Source organism: Staurois parvus, unplaced genomic scaffold (genome assembly GCF_062004578.1).
Source record: "Staurois parvus isolate SC_StPar_1 unplaced genomic scaffold, SC_StPar_1.0 ptg000096l, whole genome shotgun sequence".
Classification (NCBI taxonomy): domain Eukaryota; kingdom Metazoa; phylum Chordata; class Amphibia; order Anura; family Ranidae; genus Staurois; species Staurois parvus.
Genome location: NW_028317892.1, coordinates 3,084,996 through 3,103,680, shown reverse-complemented (window position 1 = coordinate 3,103,680; position 18,685 = coordinate 3,084,996). Strand labels below are relative to the sequence as shown.

The following is an 18,685-nucleotide window of genomic DNA, read 5'->3' as shown; positions in this document are numbered from 1 at the left end:
GCTAGAACCAAACTATTTACATAATGTCACAGGGTACTCCAAAGACTTTCACAAAATGATTGGCATGAGGCACGTATTAAATACAATAAAAAGGAATACATCTTTCACTTTTCACATTTTTGTGGAGTTATCTCTTTAGTTAACTCATTCGAGACATTGCTTACCATACGAAGAGACTAAATAAAGAAATTGCTACAATATTTCAGTCCTGAACTGGAACTTGTAACCATGATGTTTATTCACCAAAATTTGCACAGCATGAGTATTTAGTATAAGTACTAATGACTAAAATGTAAGTTCAGAAGATTCCTGAGGTGTAGTAACTTTACATTCAAAAATACTGCTTGTATAATGTCTCCTCCCAGTAGACCTCTTTCAAAAGCCTATGATTCCCATTATTTCTGCTGTCTTGTGAATTCACTTTTATTCCTGAAACTTCAAATACCACAAAAAACTTGCATTATTGATGCGAAACATCCAAAAATAAGCTACCCACTGCTAGTGTTTTTGTATTGCATTGCTAGGAGTAGTTATGATGCAGTTACGGGCCAGGAAGCAAGCGGATAGTCAGGTCTCATGCTGACTCAGCAGCAGACAGTTTTTGTTTTTTATGGCTACTCCTCTGTGTGACAATTTCAATTTCACTTCCTCAATCTCACCTTGCACAGAGATTTTCCAGGTTGCAGAACACCAGTCTAAGCACGGGGTGGCTGACCGTCACTGGCAGGTCAACAAAGCGGTTAACCGTTTACACAAACATAGTAGCTACCACCACATGTTTTAACAAAAACAAAGTCTATATCACTCAATGTCACTCCAAGATAGGAATATAACAGAGCTTACACCATGGTTGCTTCTTCAAAAAAGGCAGAGTTCTTAATATCTACTTAGCGCATTCAGAGATTCAGCAAGTCAGTTTAACAAATTTTTATATATAGTTTTAATGGGAAAAAAAAGCAAAATGTTTACAGAAAACATATAAAGCAGGCACAAACAACAGTAGGATAAAAAGATTTAAAAACAAAATATACTTAAGCAGAGCCTGCCTGCCCTCAATACAGTGCAGAGTTTGGATCATTTGAAAATTTATGTCCAGCCTGATATTGCGAAGTAACTGGCTTTCTTAGGGCTCATGTACACTGCAGCTTCTAAACTGACGTTTAGCAGCTGTTCAGTGGTTTTTTCAGCAGCTCCTGAACTCTCCCTAATGTTTTCCTATGTGTCCATGTACACATAGTTGTTTACAGTCGTTTACAGGCAGTTGAGTATACAGTAGTTTTTTGAACGCCCCAAACTTACATTCAGGAGTAGATTTTACTGGCGTTTCAAACGCATGTAAATGCAGTTAACCACGTTTATAAGCATTTGCGTTTAGAAGCAATTTTTAACTGTTCCATATCCAGATGCTGTCTAGAGTCTTTTTTCATCATCAGAGATGCATGCAGATCATTTTCCATGTATTCACCTAGTACACCAGTGCAAAAAATGGTAGAACGTGCTGCATTATGCTCATGATGGGATCCATAGTGAATACAACCAGAAAAGACAGGTCATCTCAACACATACTGATCTCTCGGCTTCTGCTCTCTCTATTTCTCTCAAAACATCTGAAATAGTTAATTATTTACTATTTTTCAGTGCATTCTGGGCATTTGGGTCTCCTGAAGTTATCTTTTTTAAAACCGCTTCTGAACGCAACTGCACATAAACACGGCTAAACTGACGTTTTTTAACCTACATTTTCCAGCAGTCCGTTTTCATCATTCAGAAGAGTTTTCCAAATGCCCCGTGTACATGAGTCCGTAGTGTGACTCTCAGTAATCTTTAGCAGTTCTGATGGTAAAACAAGATTCTCACAGCTGCTGGTACAACCTTCTTTTCTTGTCCCTGGAGAGGGCATTGCAGAGCTAATTCCACCCAATAAAAGGATCTGAAAGGTGTGTTGAAGATATGCTGCAATATTTCTTTTTGCCCAGTGGGCACTCTCCCAGCATGGCAGCTATCCTGTGTCCATCTATGTTTCCCAATGATAAGGGTTCACAAACAGAAAGCATATCATATAGCAAAATGAAATTACAATTTGTTAGGCAACAAATATGACAGGCCTATGATGTATCTTTCTTGTTTTGAGGTCTAATGTACCTTATTAGACTCTAGGACCTTGTGATATTGGCATGTTTGGTGTCTGAATAGTATTTTCTTCATTAATGTAGCCAGTCTTAGGGAAAGTAACTCCATTACTGTACTGTACTGTAGGAGTCTTGAAAAATTAACTGAAACTAGTGGTTAGCACTTCTTTCTTGCAGTACTGCGGTCCTTGGTTCAAATCCTGGTCATAACACTATTTGCATGAGGTTTGCATGTGCTTGTGTGGGTTTCCTCTGAGTACTCTGGTTTCTCTCTGCACTACAAAGACATGCTGGTAGGTTAACTGCCTTCTGTCTACATTGGCCCTAGCATGTGTTTATACAAGTTAAATAGGGGCCCTAGACTCCTTGAAGGCAGGGAATGATGTGAATGAATGTAAATATGTAAAGGGCTGCATAAACTTTTGTCACTATATAAATACCTGTAATAAATTAAAAATAAAAAAATAGATGTTTGAGACCTATGATATTCAGCTACTAGGTCAATATAGATCACTGCCTCATTCTCACACATATGTATTCCTTAACCACTTGACCTGCGGAGGGTTTTATCCTCTTCATGACCAGGATATTTTTTGCTATTCAGCACTGTGCAAATTTAACAGACAATTGCTTGGTCATGCAACACTGTCCCCAAATATATTTTTTTTCAAACAAATAGAGATTTCTTTTGGTGGTATTTAAAACGATACTAAAGGCCTAATTTTTTTTTCTAAAAATAACAAACATGTCTATACTTACCTGCCATGTGCACTGATTTTGCACAGAACAGCCTGGATCCTCCTCTTCTCGGGTCTCACGCAGGCTCTCCTGACCCCTCCCTCCTGTTGGGTGCCCCCACAGCAAGCAGCTTGCTATGGGGAAACCTGCTGCCCCATGGCCCCACCCCCATCTCTTCTTATTGGCCCACTGGCTGTAATTGCCAGCAGCAAGAGCCATTGGCTCCCACTGCTGTCTCAGCCAATGAGGATAGCCGAGACTTCAGTTCACATTGCTGGATCGAGAAGGGGCTTAGATGAGTATTAAGGGGGTCTGGGGGGGGGGAGGTAAGAAACCTTGAGCCTCTACAACCACTTTAATCTTTTTTTTTTTTTTTTTGCTATATAAATGAAGAAATACTGAAAATTTTGGAAACCCCCCCCCCCCACACATTTTTTCTTTCTGTTATAAAATTTTGCAAATAATCTTTCTTCAGGAATTTTGGCCAAAATGTATTCTGCTACATTTCTTTGGTAAACATAACCCAAATCAGTGCATATTATTTAGTCTGTGTGGGAGCTATACAAACTAAGGTATATGTATTTAAAAATTGATCAGTTCTGATGTACTGATGACCTATCTTGTTTCTTGACGCACTAAAATGCTAGTACTGTACATATACCCCCCAAATTACCTCTTTTTGGAAAGTAGAAAGCCCAAGGCATTTAGTAAGAGACATGGCAAAGTTTTTTGAAGTAGTCAATTTTTTTGTCACAATTTTAAATTAAGAAATTAAATAAAATGTGTTTTTCTTTATAACATTGAAGTTCACAGTTATAGACATTAGTTTTAGTTGTCCTGATTGAGTTAACATTCATGACAGCTTAGTTACTGTTGACATACTTTGGCTACAGCTAATCACATGGTACAGGTAGCCAGGTACCATGTGATAGGTGTGAGCCAATCACAGCTTCACATCACTAAGCAAGTAGTCATGAATCGAAAGGATTCATGACTGTTTTGTTTACATAGTAATCATGTGATCACTACGATCAATCAATGTAATCAAGTATCAATCCACAAGACACAGCGATCACGGAATTACACCACTGCATGCCCTAGGGGGTCCACTAGTGCGTATGTGTCGGGCAATGTACCAGTACATTGCAAAGCCTGGCTATCCTGCCTGTCTGCAGTAAAACTACTGTGGGCAGGTAGCAAGTGTTTAAATTGCATACTAGTCCATTTAAGATGTAACCATTTATGACACTGCTACACCAGACCTTGCTGGTTAAGGTTTATTATATCTATGCAATATTTCTAGCTTGGACTGTGTTTTGCCAAATGTGTCACTTTTGATGCCTGCCTAGCAATGACACAAGATTTTGATCTGACAGGAGATTTTGTTCACCGTCTTATGGATTTTGGAGAAAATGAGGGTAGCATTGTGTTCAGTACTGCTCCTCCATTCTCTCCACAGTATGAAGTTCATCAGACTTCACTATTGTCACACCCTGTTTTGCCTCTAATTAAATAATGATGAGCTACATTTTATTTAAATCTGTTTACAACCTCTTCTGCAAGTACGAAGCTGAATGTTATATTAATGCTCTCAATGTAATTTTTTTCTGCCCATTTTCAGTGATGTTAATCTTTCTGCCAAATCCATGAATCAGTGAATAAAAATTATTTATTTTCACAATATATACAATAAATAAACTGTGGAGGAAAAAGTAATTGTTCATTACAGACTATTTTATTACTGTGAAATTGCTCCTTATTCAGTTGGTACTAATGGCGTTGGAATATATACTGATATCATTGTTGATGAATTAAAGCACTTACCATTTTTCTGTTTTAATAGAATTTACTATATCATCTGTGTCACTAAATACACGTTCTGTAAAATCTTGCACAGCTAACGTTGATTGCAAGGATCATTGAAAATCCTCAGAGCTTATCTCGGTTGTATCTGATTTGTGGGAGAGTTGTCACTTTGCTTGGATAGATATTTGCCTGTCACTTTTAGGACAAATGATGGATGATCCAGGGAGAGTATTTTATTTTTTGTATTTTAATGAAAAGTTTCTGTAGACCCTTGACTCGATCAATGTCATTTTAGTTTTATAAAGACAGCAAAACTCTTTGACTGTGGCATGTAAAATAGTTCTTTTTTTCCTACTGCAATAAATTTAGACATTGTTCTTGTTTCAGGAAAATATGGCACTGAAATCCGTCCTGCCTTCATTCTTAATGTTCCATATCTGTTTCTGCCTGTATGGGCTGGAATAAGGATATTCAGAGCCAGTCATGCTTTTCCAAAGTTCTCTACTGAAAAGGTAAGAGCTGCTTTTTGACTGGTATGTCCTAGACAATGCCTTGGTGTCTTAAATACAAATGTTTTTTTTTTTTTTTCTATTAGGTGGTGGCTGCACAGAGTAAAGGAATCTTTCAGCGACCTGTAGATATTGCTGTTATTCTGTATCTACTGGCTGCCATTGTATTCACTCTCTTCAGGGGCCTGGTAAGTTGTTTTTTTTTTTTTTTTTTTTTTTTTTTTTTTTTTGTAATAGCTCTTCTTGGGCATCCTATAGATATAGTCAACTGTATAAAAATTTAGGGTTAGAAAGTTACCAATAACAGCCAATCAAACTTTTTCTCTGGTGGTCTGGAAAATATAGAGAGTCCAATGGTTGGTTGTTGGCCACTATGGACAATATAGGCATTCCTTTTTCCTAAATTATTATTCACCTTACTGAAGATAGTAAAAGTGGTACAGTTCTAATGCCATGTTTGTTTGTAATAATACTTTAAATTTTTATGAAATATTTATTTTAAGGTATTTTAATTTCTTTATCCATTAAAATTTTTTTATTGTAACTACATGTTTGGTTTAGTTACACTTTTATTGTAATTCTACGAAGTTGAAGAACCACTGGTCAAAATCTTGAGCCAGGCTTGTGCATGCACTGTGTGCTTTTATTTTAATCCCATAGAGAATTTGTACTCCGCTGAAGCACAGAGAATTAACTCTGCATAGGATTGAATAGGATGCACATAATTCCATCATCTTCTGGTTCATGGGACAATGTCAAATACTTTGGCAAATCCTGTACATGTGAACGGTCTTTCAAATATTAACAGGGTAAGGAAAGAACAATGTCACGTTTTGAATAAGATATTTTGTCCTATTGATTAATAACAAAGAACGTTCGCTGCTCTCAACCCAGTTTTTACACACCATTGTAAAAGCAAGTCACATGTAACAGGCTTGGTTTTAGACATATTTCTACCTTTTGTATATAGCTAGATGGATCTACAGATCTAGTATGCCCTTTTGGAGTACAGTAATCATGTATGTTGCAACACTACTGGTAGTGTTGATGGGCTTTTCCATTCAGAATGGCTTCTCTCCCCATTCAAGTATATGGGAATGCAAAATCAGCTTGAAGCAGGTCAGAAGAGGTTGCCTGCACCTATCAATGAATTCTGAATGATCTCTGAAGCTTCTCAAGCTGTTTTCAAACTGACAATGTCAAGTAATGTCAGTTGGCAATTGCCCTTAATCTGTTTTACCAACCTTGTAACAGATTAAATGTAAGCCACTTTCACATGCGGTTCCCCATTGAAACCCGTCACCACTGGCTGCTTATGTCTTCAATTTTATTACAACATATTTTCCAGTTGGAACTTGTAAACCACTGTCTCAGTTATTTGTGCAAATTTTCAACTGTCATAGTGTCACAAATGGACTTTTGGTAGAGGACAGTCAATCCCCAGGTACTATAAGGCTATGTTCATATCATTGTGTGCCAAGAACGAGCTTACTTTTTTGTCCATTCCCAACATTAGAGAAATGTGCTGCTGTTAGCAGATGCACAATGATGCCATTAATTCTTAATGGCAGCCCCACACATCATCTTCTAAATGCCCACAGGTTTTGCGCACGCTAATCAGCATGGTTCGGCAGTACCATGAGATTACATGTGGCATGATTTTCAAAAAGGGGCCAAGTAGGCTGCCCTATCCACAGAACACAGCCCTCACAAGTGTGAGCAGGACGCAACAGGTACTGTGAGATCTGACAGCCAAAATGACACAGGTATTTTGTATAGGTACAATGATTAGCTTGTTTCTTTAGATATGTAGGTAGTCTTAACACTTACTGATGTAAATAGAAGAGCCCTCACAATAAACAGAGCCCAGACATATTCATTATAGCTGCTAATAGTGTTATTGGTTCAATGCCTGCTTCCTTAAGAAAACGATCCCTAGGTCACTGCACCAGTAAATATTCAAGGTGGAAGGCTGATCTTAGAGGGTCCAGATGTAGCAAGCCAGGCCAGGCATCCTCCAGTGGAGGAGACCTAAGTATTCGTAACCCACTTGTTTTCATTTTTTTGTTTGTGCAAATCAGTGGGTTGTTTTTCTAAGCCCTGACAGTGCTTGCACAAAATTTAGCAAATTGGTTTTATTTTTTATGCTTGGAGACAGTATATGTATTTTATTTTAAAATATAAAAAAATAGAATAGGTGTTTTATTTTTAAAATTGATGCTTAAGTCCCTATTTGTAACTAAAACCTATGTAGTAGAAAAGTGATTACAAACTGTCTACATTTATCTTCATAGCTGGTGTTAGATTGCCCTACGGACTCTTGTTTCAATTACATCTACCAGTATGAGCCATACCTTAGGGACCCATCTGCCTATTCTAAGGTCCAGGTAAGTTTTCTGTCTTTTTTTTTTTTTTTTTAAACCTGTGAAGTATGGATGTGGCAAACTCACCAGGGTAATATGCAAATAAAAAAAGATAAAAGGGGCATCACACTGAGTGGAAAAACTCAAAAGAGCACTTTGATAGAATAAAGTATAGCACACATCAGTGTTTGTTGTCTCCAGTGTGGTAAAAATGAATAGACAGAGGTTGTGTTTTGGCTATGTGCACACACCCCGTTGGTGACATCTCTAATTGCTGTTCAGGCTATTCAAAGGTCCAGTCCTTCTTAAGCTGGCCATAGATGGTTCAAATCTTTACCGGTTCACCAGGGACCGGTCGAGATTGGGAACAATCATCTTGCCCATAGATGGTTCAAATTTGATTGTTGTACACCTTGGGTACAACCAGCATGTCGGATTTTCATATGATTTATTGCCACTAGCAATAATCACTGTGTTGCGGGAGGAATGGCCCCTCCCTATTAGGAGAACACAATAGGTCTGCGGGGGGATTCCCCCATCAACTTTGACTGTGTTGATGAGGGAATCAAGTGATTTTCTTCCCTGCAACCACACAAATCGTATCATCTATGGCCTGCATTACTCTGCCAGGGTGGTGCAGGTTTCATGTAGGCTTCTGTAGATATTATAAATGCAGAGCTACTGGAGTGACATCAAATTGTGTGTTTGACAGATATTAATAATGTTGCTTTATATGGATTATTGATGTAAGTATACAACAAGCTGCTGTGAAGTAAAAATTATTTATCCTTACCAGATGTTGGTCAATATGTTCTACCTACTTCCATTTCTATGTGTGTCCATCTATGGTCTTCTAATTCCTGGCTGCTCATGGATGCTGGATTGGACACCTGTGTTTGCTGGTGCAGTAGCACAGGTAAGAGAGCCCTAGACTGTACTGCAGATAATTTGTTCACTGTTCACTTAAAAAATGATCCGTTGCTTAATTTATGCAGCTGTGTAAAACAAGGGGACAATTAAGTGACAAAACTAGATTAAAAGTTTTCTGTGTTATCTCATTGTGATGTTCAGTGCCAGCAGGTCTGGTTTAAAGGATTACTAGGAATGGCTTGCACTGAAAAACTAGAAGAAAAGATATGGGAAAAGAAATTGTAATTAACCCGTATCCCACAGCAGCATGGATGCATCTTCACATTTAAATCCTCAATAGCAAATACATTTCAGGAATTATGGTATTATTATTATACAGTATTTATAAAGCGCCAATAGTTCGCTTAGCGCTGTACATTACAAAGGGGGACAGAACATGTGACAGAACAATACCAATACAATGCAAAACATGAGGGGATTCAGGGCCCTGCTCTTTCGAGCTTACAATCTAGGAGGGAGGGGATAGTGGTACAGGAGGAGATAGCTGTGGGGGATGGAGTGGTAGGAAGAGTGGAGGAGGTCAGCAAGTTAGCAGGGGGTGGGGTAGGCTTCCCTGAAGAGATGGGTTTTCAGGGTGCGCCTAAAGGAGAGGAGAGTAGGTGATAATCTGATGGGTTGGGGCAGGGAGTTCCAGAGGATGGGTGACACCCTGGAGAAGTCCTGGATGCGGGCATGGGAGGAGGAGACCAGGGAACTAGAGAGAAGGAGGTCTTATGAGGAGCAGAGTGTGCGTGCTGGGCGGTACTTGGATATTAGGTCAATGATGTAGTTCGGGGCAGTATGGTGGACAGCTTTGTACGTCAGTGTTAGGATTTTGAATTTGATCCGTTGCGCAATCGGAAGCCAGTGGTGGGATTGGCAGAGGGGGGTGGCGGAAACGGAGCGGTTGGAAAGGTGAATGAGTCTGGCAGCCGTATTCAGGATCGACTGAAGCGGGGATAGCCAGCGGCGAGGCAGGCCAGTGAGGAGGGAGTTGCAGCAGTCGATCGTGATATGATGAGGGAGTGGATGAGCTGTTTAGTGTTTTCTGGGGTTAGGAACGTGCGTATTTTGGCGATGTTGCGGAGGTGGAGTCTGCACGAGTTTGTTAAAGATTGGATTTGGGGCTGGAAGGATAGGTTGGAGTCCAGAATGACACCCAGTACTCTGTCCTGCGGGGCGCGTTTGATGGTAGCGTTGTTGGACGTGATGGAGAAGTCAATGGGGGGTGGGGTCCGGGCTGGGGGGAAGACAAGAAACTCTGTTTTGGAGAGGTTCAGTTTAAGGAAGTGGAGCGACATCCAGTCTGATATGTCGCTCAGTAGGTGTGTGATTCGGGCGGAGACCGAGGGGGTGAGGTGGGGGGTTGAGAGATAGATTTGTGTGTCGTCGGCATAGAGGTGGTAGTTGAAGCCGTGAGAGTGTATGAGTTGGCCAAGGGAGGAGGTGTAGATGGAGAAGAAAAGGGGCCCAAGGACAGAGCCTTGAGGGACCCCAACAGAGAGGGGGAGTGAGGGGGAGGTGGTAGCATTATAGGTAACGCTGAAGGAGCGTTGTGACAGGTAGGATGAGAGCCAGGAGAAAGCAGAATCTCTGAGGCTGGGGGAGTGTAGTTTTTTGAGGAGGAGGGGGTGGTGGTTGACTGTGTCGAAGGCTGCAGAGAGGTATAAGATACTCACTAAATGTATTGCACAAAATTGACAAATCTAATAAGTTTGATGGTGCTGTGAGGCCACATCGGGTACAATTTAAAATATCTACTGCTTCTGTCCTAAATTGCAACCATTCTGGAATACTGTGATAGATTCAGTCAGTACTTGACCATTGTACACCTGAGTTACAACCAAGTGGCTTACACTTGACATACAGACATCCTTCTAAATATAAGGCATCCGCTTACTGAACACAGCTAGAGCCTGCATTCCTCAATTGTGAAAGCAATATTCCCCACCCACCAAACAAATGGGGCACACAAAAATTGACATCCTCCAAATGGAAAATGTAATTTATACATTGCCCAACACAGAGGAAAAATTCAGAACAACACAGGGGCCCTGGATAGACTCCTATCTGCAGATAATGGTGCAAAATCCCTGTCCCCAGACTCTGTGGACATGGCCCAATTATTGAGTTGAGCTTCTTTGAAAACACTTCCGGATCTAGCAAATCACCCCCCGCTGTGCTTAGCAGTGGGTCAGAGATTATTAGACCATTAATTCTTAATTTAGAATTCTCACTACTTTATAATGTATAAGGATATAATGTCTTTTAAGTTGTAGTATATTATTTTTGTACTTCTCTCCCATGTCTGAAAGCTAATGGAAATATGTCACTGAAACATTGTACAAATATACGCATATATTACTGAATGTTACATGACAACATAAATAAGAATTAAAGAAGTACAGCCAAGGCTATTTTGGCTGTACATCTATGGATCACAGGAGTGGAGTTTGTTCTGCACTCCTGTGATCTGCTTTCAGCCAACAGCAGGCTAAAGCTCACTGTTTGCTGACTTCACTCAGCTGGTCCAGGCTGGGGAAAGTCAGGATCCACCCCAGAGTCGATCGTGACACCTGGCTCAGCCTCTCGATGTGCCACTTAGAGCCTTAGCCAGCCGCTACCTCCCCCTCCACAGCTCAGTGCTCCATTGACTGCTGGGAGGGCAGAGCAGACAGTGGTGACCGACAGTAGCAGCATGTTCCCATCATCTCCCTGGAGATATCTATAAAGCAAATACCATCTGACCAGCTAGAAAATATTTGTGAAGGACAGTGCTAGTGTCTCCTGTCACCAGGGCTTCTGTAGTGTACACAAACCAATTCTAAAGCAGTTGCAGGAATTTGACAAAGAGTGATCACTGTGTGCATTTGACAACAATTCTCCACAAATGTGGCTTGTATGGGAGGGTTGCAAGAAAAAAGCCACTCCTCAAGAAAGGACACATGTAGTCACGACTGAGCTTTGTCAAACCGCACCTTGAAGATTCTGAGGCCACATTGGAAAATGTGTTGAGACACAAAAAAACAATTTTAGTTATTAATTTTATCTGACCATAACACTAAACGATATGTCTGGAGGAAATCCAATTTAGCTCACCATCCAAATAACACCATTCCTACAGTAAAGCAATGGAGGTGGTAATATCCTGTTATGGGGGTGTTTCCCTGCAACAGGGACTGGAGCACTTGTCTGGATAGAAGGAAAAATGTTTGGGGCAAAATATCAAATTCTTGAGGAATATCTGCTGCCATTTGCCAAAAAGTTGACAATGGGAAGAAGGTTTATCTTCCAACATGACAGTGACCCAAAGCACACAGCAAAAATGACCACACAGTGGTTGAAGGAGGAAAAGGTGAATGTTCTTGCATGGCCTAGTCAGAGCCCAGACCTAGACCCCATTGAAAATCTGTGGAATGACTTGAAGACTGCAGTCTACAAACAGGTACCATCAAATTTAACTGAACTTGAGCAGCTCTGCAAAGAAGAATGGACAAATATTTAAAAGCTAGTAGAGACATATCCCAGCAGACTAAATGATGTAATTAAAGCAAAAGGAAGGCTCAACAAAATACTGACACAAAGGGGTGATCCTTTTTACAACTCACTGATTCTGTTTTTTGATTTTTTGTTAATTTTTTTTAGACATGTTGGTGTTATATCTTTTACTTGGATGTTATAAGTAAACACCGCTGGATAAAACAAAATAAGTGTCTCTCTTCATTTCGGGCTGCAAAGCAACAAAATTTGATTATTTTTAAAAGGGGGGGGGGGGTTGATTCTTTTCTATAGCCAGGCCTTCATTAAAGAGATATCAGGGTCCTCTATTGCCACCACTGCGCTCTGCAGAAGCTATTCTAGCACAGACTCTGCTTGGTGAACTGCTTCCCCAGCCAAATCTGCTGTGGTTTGACAGCTCTGATTGAAAGTGCTCAGAGATGAGCCCTTCCTGATTCATAATTTACAGGGAAGATTAGCGAACAGATGTGCCCTGATCTACCACCGCTCTCCATCTTGACATGTGCCATGAAGGTCCTGGGCACTCCATTATAAGTAAAAATAATGGTTTGGGCTAAGGTTTGTTTTTGTATTGTAGGTTTTTAAACTGTTTTATATATGTTACAATTTATATGCAACCACACACTTGTAAATACATGTTTGTAGGACCTGATAAAAGGTTTCTAGAGCTTTGTGTGTTCTCTAAAGAACAGCTTTTTTTTGAAGCTTTCTTTGTCCGATGAAAAACCTCCTATTGAGCTGTCTAATTTCAGATGAATTGTTGCTGTGATGACCCATTTGAGTTCTGCAAATATTGAGCTTCCTTTAGCAGATCTGAAAATCATGTGAAAAGGAGACTAAGTTCCACTTGCTGTCTGGATAGAAGACTGCATAATATTAATATGCAATATATCTTTTTTATCTAGCTAAAGTGATATTTGATATTTTCTGTCCTAATCAAAAAAAGAAAAAGAAATATGTGGAAAACCAGTATTCATTCCCTTTAACATACTAACATTCTAGGTTTGCCATGATTACATACGTAATAGTTGAGGTTGTTTAAAAACAGCACAAACACTATGCGGCATATTTATAAAGTAGTGAATGTGACATTAACCAAATATTCGGTGTACATAAATTTTCTGGTGAATACAGACAGATCCACTGCTTCCTAATACAGTTGCAAGAAAAAGTATGTGAACCCCTTGGGATTATGTGGAGTTTTGCATGAATTGGGCATAAAATGTGCTCTGAACGTCATCTAAGTCACAATAGAAGAACACAGTCTGCTGAACATAATACTACACAAACATTAGATGTTGCCATGGTTTAATTGCACATAACATGTAAACATTCACAGTGCAGGGAGGAAAAAGTATGTGAGACCCTAGCTTAATGACTTCTCCCAGAGCTAATTGGAGCCAGCAGTGAGCCAACCTTGACTCCGATCAGTGTGATGATATTGGATGTGTTGCTGTTAGCTGTCCTGCTCTTAAAAACACACACCTGTTTTGGGTTTACTGGTTTCAAGAAGCACTGTCTGATGTGAACCATGCCTTGCAGAAAAGAGCTCTCAGAAGACCTACGATCAAGAATTGTTGACTTGCATGAAGCTGGAAAGTGTTACAAAAGTATCTCCAAAAGCCTTGATGTTCATGTGTCCATGGTAAGACAGACTGTCTACAAATAGAGAAAGTTTAGCACTGTTGCTACTCTCCCTAGGCGTGGTCGTCCTGTAAAAATGACTGCAAGAGCACAGCGCAGAATGCTGCATGAGGTAAAGAAGAATCCCAGAGTGTCAGCTAAAGACTTACAGAAATCTCTGGCACATGCTAACATTTTTGTTGACACATCTACAATAAGGAAAACATTAAACAAGAATGGCATACATGGGAGGACACCACAGAGGAAGCCATTGCTGTCCAAAAAGAATATTGCAGCACGTTTTGAAGTTTGCAAAAGAGCACCTAGATGTTCCACAGCACTACTGGCAAAATATACTGTGGACAGATGAAACCAAGATTGAGTTGTTTGGGAAGAACACACAACACTATGTGTGGAGAAAAAAAGGCACAGCACACCAACATCAAAACCTCATCCCCACTGTAAAATATGGTGGAGGGAGCATCATGGTTTGGGGCTGCTTTGCTGCCTCAGGGCCTGGACGGATTGTTGTCATTGATGGGAAAATGAATTCCAGAGTTTATCAAGACATTTTGCAGGAAAACGTACGACCATCTGTCCGCCAACTGAAGCTCCGCAGAGGATGAGTGATGCAACAGGACAATGACCCAAAGCATACAAGTAATTCAACAAAACAATGGCTGCAACAGCACAGAATACGCCTTCTGGAGTGGCCCAGTCAGAGTCCTGACCTCAACCCGATTGAAATGCTGTGGCATGACCTTAAGAGTGATTCACACCAGACATCCCAAGAATATTGGTACACTGAAACAGTTTTGTGAAAAGGAGTGGTCCAAAATTACTCCAGATCGTTGTGCAGGTCTGATCTGCAACTACAGGAAACGTTTGGTTGAGGTAATTGCTGCCAAAGGAGGGTCAACCAGTTATTAAGTCCAAAGGTTCACATACTTTTTCCTCCCTGCACTGTGAATGTTTACATGTTATGTGCAATTAAACCATGGCAACATCTAATGTTTGTGTAGTATTATGTTCAGCAGACTGTGTTCTTCTATTGTTGTGACTTAGATGACGTTCAGAGCACATTTTATGCCCAATTCATGCAAAACTCCACATAATCCCAAGGGGTTCACATACTTTTTATTGCAACTGTAACTTCTTCTAAAGATTTGTATATTTTTTCACTGTTTCTTTAACTACAATTGTTTATGGATGTCTTTTGCATATTGTTTCCATAGGCTCAGTTTGCTCACATGGGATCTTCAGTATACCATAGAACACCATATACTTATCGTGTCCCTCAAGAATCTTGGTGGGAATTTCTGATTCTTAATGCCATCTACACTTTGGGAATGCAGATTTTGGCCTACCGTTGTCTCCGGAATCCAGCTTTCTTCATAAAGGGAACAACAGAGACTGTAGAGGAAGGCAAGAAACAGAACTGAGGGGGTGTCATAGTGTTGGAGCATGCCCTGATATGCTGAAGGAGAATGGTCTCTATATAGTTTACAAGACTCCAGAATTTGACCTGGACCAATTGAAATGTTTCTGACCAAACAAAAGAGTACATGTTACCCCTAGGAGAATTCCATTTGTACAATTCAGGAGAAAGGGGAAGGATTTTAGCACTGTGTTCCATACATATTTTCTTTCCATATAAAGATTCATACATTTCATCTTTTTTCAAGGCTAAAACACAATCTTGCCCTACATTGATTGTTTTAAAAGGTCAGTCCTGCCAAAACTCTGCCTACCATGGAGTCTAAATAAGAGTTTTTATAACGAATATTTTATGTTTTTACTAGAGTTTCCGCAGTTTAATCCCTGGTCTAGTCTACATACTCGTATCGCCAGCTAACATCGCATTTGTGAACCTGCAAATTAGCAAATCTTTTCCAATTCAATACCCAGCAGATTTACTGCTGTGCTGAGCACATATGGTAGAACATTTAGCTTTGGTTTGAATATTACTTAACAAATAAATAAATGCAAAAAAAAAAAATATTGTTGCAAACTAGTTGTAAAAATTTTTTTTTTTTTTTTACCTCAAAATTTTGCTATTTTGTTAATGTTTTTGTAATTAAGACATTTTGTCAGAAACAGAGTTTTAAAAATATCAGTTACTGTTTTTTTTTTTGTTTTTTTTTTAAATACAGTAATTGAATTTGGAGATCTGTATTGGAATATAATCCTGTACAGTCTACGTAAATGTTTTCTTTCCAAAGTTGCTTCCTTGTTGCATACAGTGTTTTTTCTTAGAGAAAAAGTATCACCATAATTAAATCCATTTAAAAGTCTTCGGGGTACTAAGCATATGGAGCACCAAGTCCTGTTCTGATCTGTGCCATGTTTGCTAACCCGATGTGGTTGACAGGGCATCCTCTCCACCACCACTGTTCGATCATGCTGCTGAGAAGGAGACAACCCTTTAATGAGGTCTGAGTGACAAAGATGAGGGGGAAACACACAGAGAGGAGAGGGTGCTAACAACATCTGAAGCTCTGCCATCTTCCAGTCTTGGGACTAAACCTCTTCCATCTTCCTTGTACATTGGTGGACATACAACTGAGCCCAGACCTGCCAGCCTGCTATTGTAGAGAGATAGAATAGTATTATGTACCTGGTGATGGAGGCCAATGGAGAGAGGGCTTCCCTTGCGGCTAAGTTTCGGACTCCCCTGAGAGTGGGACAGCGCAAGTCAGGCCCAAAGTTGCACAGGTCGCCTGTAGGAGTGGTTCACTCAGAAGCACCGCTGGTGCACGGAGATAGGTCTGCAGACAGGAGGCGCCTTTGCGTGGTATGCAAGCCCTTCCGGGATTTAGATGTTTACTGGGTAGTTGGTTCAAGTCAAGGTCAGATACTAGATGGGAATCAGAGCAGACATAGTCAGATGGGATAGCCGAGGTCATACACAGGGGAGCAAGAGAGAGAGTGTATCCGTAAGCCAGGCCAAGGTCAGATCAGGGGTAAAGCAGAGTAGACAGGTCCAGGAGCAAGACGAGTCAGTAACAGGAAATCACGGGTCAGTCACAGGAAACAGAACGGCACGGGGAGCTAGAGATCATCCAGCAACTTGAGGAAGTGATGAGCCTCCTTATAAAGGTCGTCTGGCACCAAACTGAGGCTGATGTGTCCTTCTGCGGCCATGCAGAGTATTGGCAGAACTGCCAGATCTTCCAGAACTTCTGCCATGGACAGGACCCTGACAAATAGAGTACTAGCTGAAAGGTTGCGTTGTTGTGAATAATAGCGTTTGTCTTTGACCGCAGGAGTCGAGCACATTTATTCACAACACCACATGGTGCCTGGAAAAGAACTATCTCCGTCCTGGCCAGTACTGAGTGGAGAGTCAGCCCATGGATGCAACTACTGTGTCTGGACTGAGCCATATCAAAGAAAACAGGCGTCCTATCTACTATGGAGTGTGAGAAATACAGAGAGACCAACCCTGGGCCAATGATTATGTGTAAGATTAATCTAGTCTAACTTGGAGCCAGTTTGATTATAAGAGTATCACTTCACTGTACATGGTGATTACAGTACTGTGTTGTAGCTTCACCATATGATTCAATCTGGGGTGGAGCTGACAGCCAGAAGAAACATAAAAAGATGTCCTTTTAGTGCTCCATGCATTTGGACCCCTGGGGGTTTAAACAGGGATTTAAAAATTACTGAAATTTCTTCTTTAAGTATTCATACCCCTTATTCTATATGTTGTAGTTTTTCAAACTGGAATGAAAATTGATGTATTTAAAAATTTTAAGCAGAACTCTACCCACCCATTCTGCCCAGGATTCCAATATACTAAGCTGTGAATGGGACCTTAGCCTTTTTCCCCCCTCGTACCCCTCAGCTGAATTGTAGCCTGGGCTTTGACTGCACCATTCCAGGTCCCTTTCACACAGACATTCCTATCAGGTCCACCTGTCAGTTTTTCAATCTGTTTACACCCACCCACCTCCAAGTCTGTTCAGGTTCAGAAAAAAGTCCTTTTCTGTTTTTGCAGACTGGATCAGATGTGGCCTGATGTGAACTGACAATGTAGTTTATTGACATCCGAATGCTCATAGATCTTTGCGGGATCTGCCCAGCAGTAACTGAACCGGCACAGATGTCAACTCTTTGACATCTGTTGTGTTTGGCTTCGATCAGCAAGGGATCTGCTCACAGATCTTAATTTTAATTCCACCCATATGTAGGTTTTGCTGTGTTTAGGGTCCTACAGTAAGGTGAACTTCTGTCCTAGTGTCAGGTCAGTTGCAGACTGAAACAGATAATGTTAGAATTATCCCAATCCTGACTGGTGTCCTATTCCGTACTAACTAAACCCATAACCATCACATGGTACTGCCACCACCATGCTTTACTGTGGGGAATGAACCCTTTTTCTTTCTGTCATGCATCAAATATTATGCAGAGGACAAGCTTTTCAGTTTTGGTCTTATGGGAACCTTTTTCCATGATTTGCTTTGTCTCCTTTGTGCTGTTTGTCAAGCTCTAAGCCCTTGTGTTTGCTTAAAAAATGCAGGTCAAATACCACATTTTAAAGTGTATTCTGAATGCCAATCAAAGCAGCTATCACAGAATAAAAAGGTTACTTTACAGTCCTGTACACACTGTTCAGCTTGCACTGCTTTGCTTTGATCAGAAATTCTACCCCATGTTGCTTTCTTGGTTCTTCACCACATTTCCAAAGCCTCCATAGGTGTCTTATCACAGTGCTCCTTAATCACACCTGCAGTGTTACAGGGGCGCTTCAGAGTTAGCTTTGCTTTGTATATGTATTGGAAAAAATAGAAAACCAGCACACACAGGGTATTTGCCAAGCTTCATTAAAGCATCAAAAAAAGCTTACAAAATGCATGTTAAAGCGTTTTATGGTGCTTTAATGTGTGTTACTAATCAACACAAGTGTATATGAGCCCTAAAAAGGCTTTGAAATGAGTTTTTCCTTCAGTAGCTATTTTCTCTTTACTAGTTCAGAAGACCCAGCTGTGTGGAGCATCAGGGTTATAATTGTCTCATGGACAATTTCTTCAGTTTCAATTGTGGATCCTTGCAGCATCTTCACACTCACCATTTGCCCCTTGGT

The 18,685-nt window shown here is 40.4% G+C and overlaps 1 protein-coding gene across 1 annotated transcript in view; it reads left to right on the top strand.

Annotated features, from left to right (window-relative positions):
* Window positions 1–18,205, top strand: part of TM6SF2 (transmembrane 6 superfamily member 2) — a 61,427-nt gene extending 43,222 nt beyond the window's left edge. Inside the window, exons 6-10 of the mRNA XM_089670825.1 lie at window positions 5,061–5,185; window positions 5,269–5,370; window positions 7,477–7,569; window positions 8,342–8,461; window positions 14,832–18,205. Of these exons, the coding sequence (XP_089526951.1) occupies window positions 5,061–5,185; window positions 5,269–5,370; window positions 7,477–7,569; window positions 8,342–8,461; window positions 14,832–15,038 (647 nt within the window). The 3' untranslated portion in view covers window positions 15,039–18,205. The remainder of the gene's footprint in view (window positions 1–5,060; window positions 5,186–5,268; window positions 5,371–7,476; window positions 7,570–8,341; window positions 8,462–14,831) is intronic.
* Window positions 18,206–18,685: the final 480 nt, after the last annotated feature.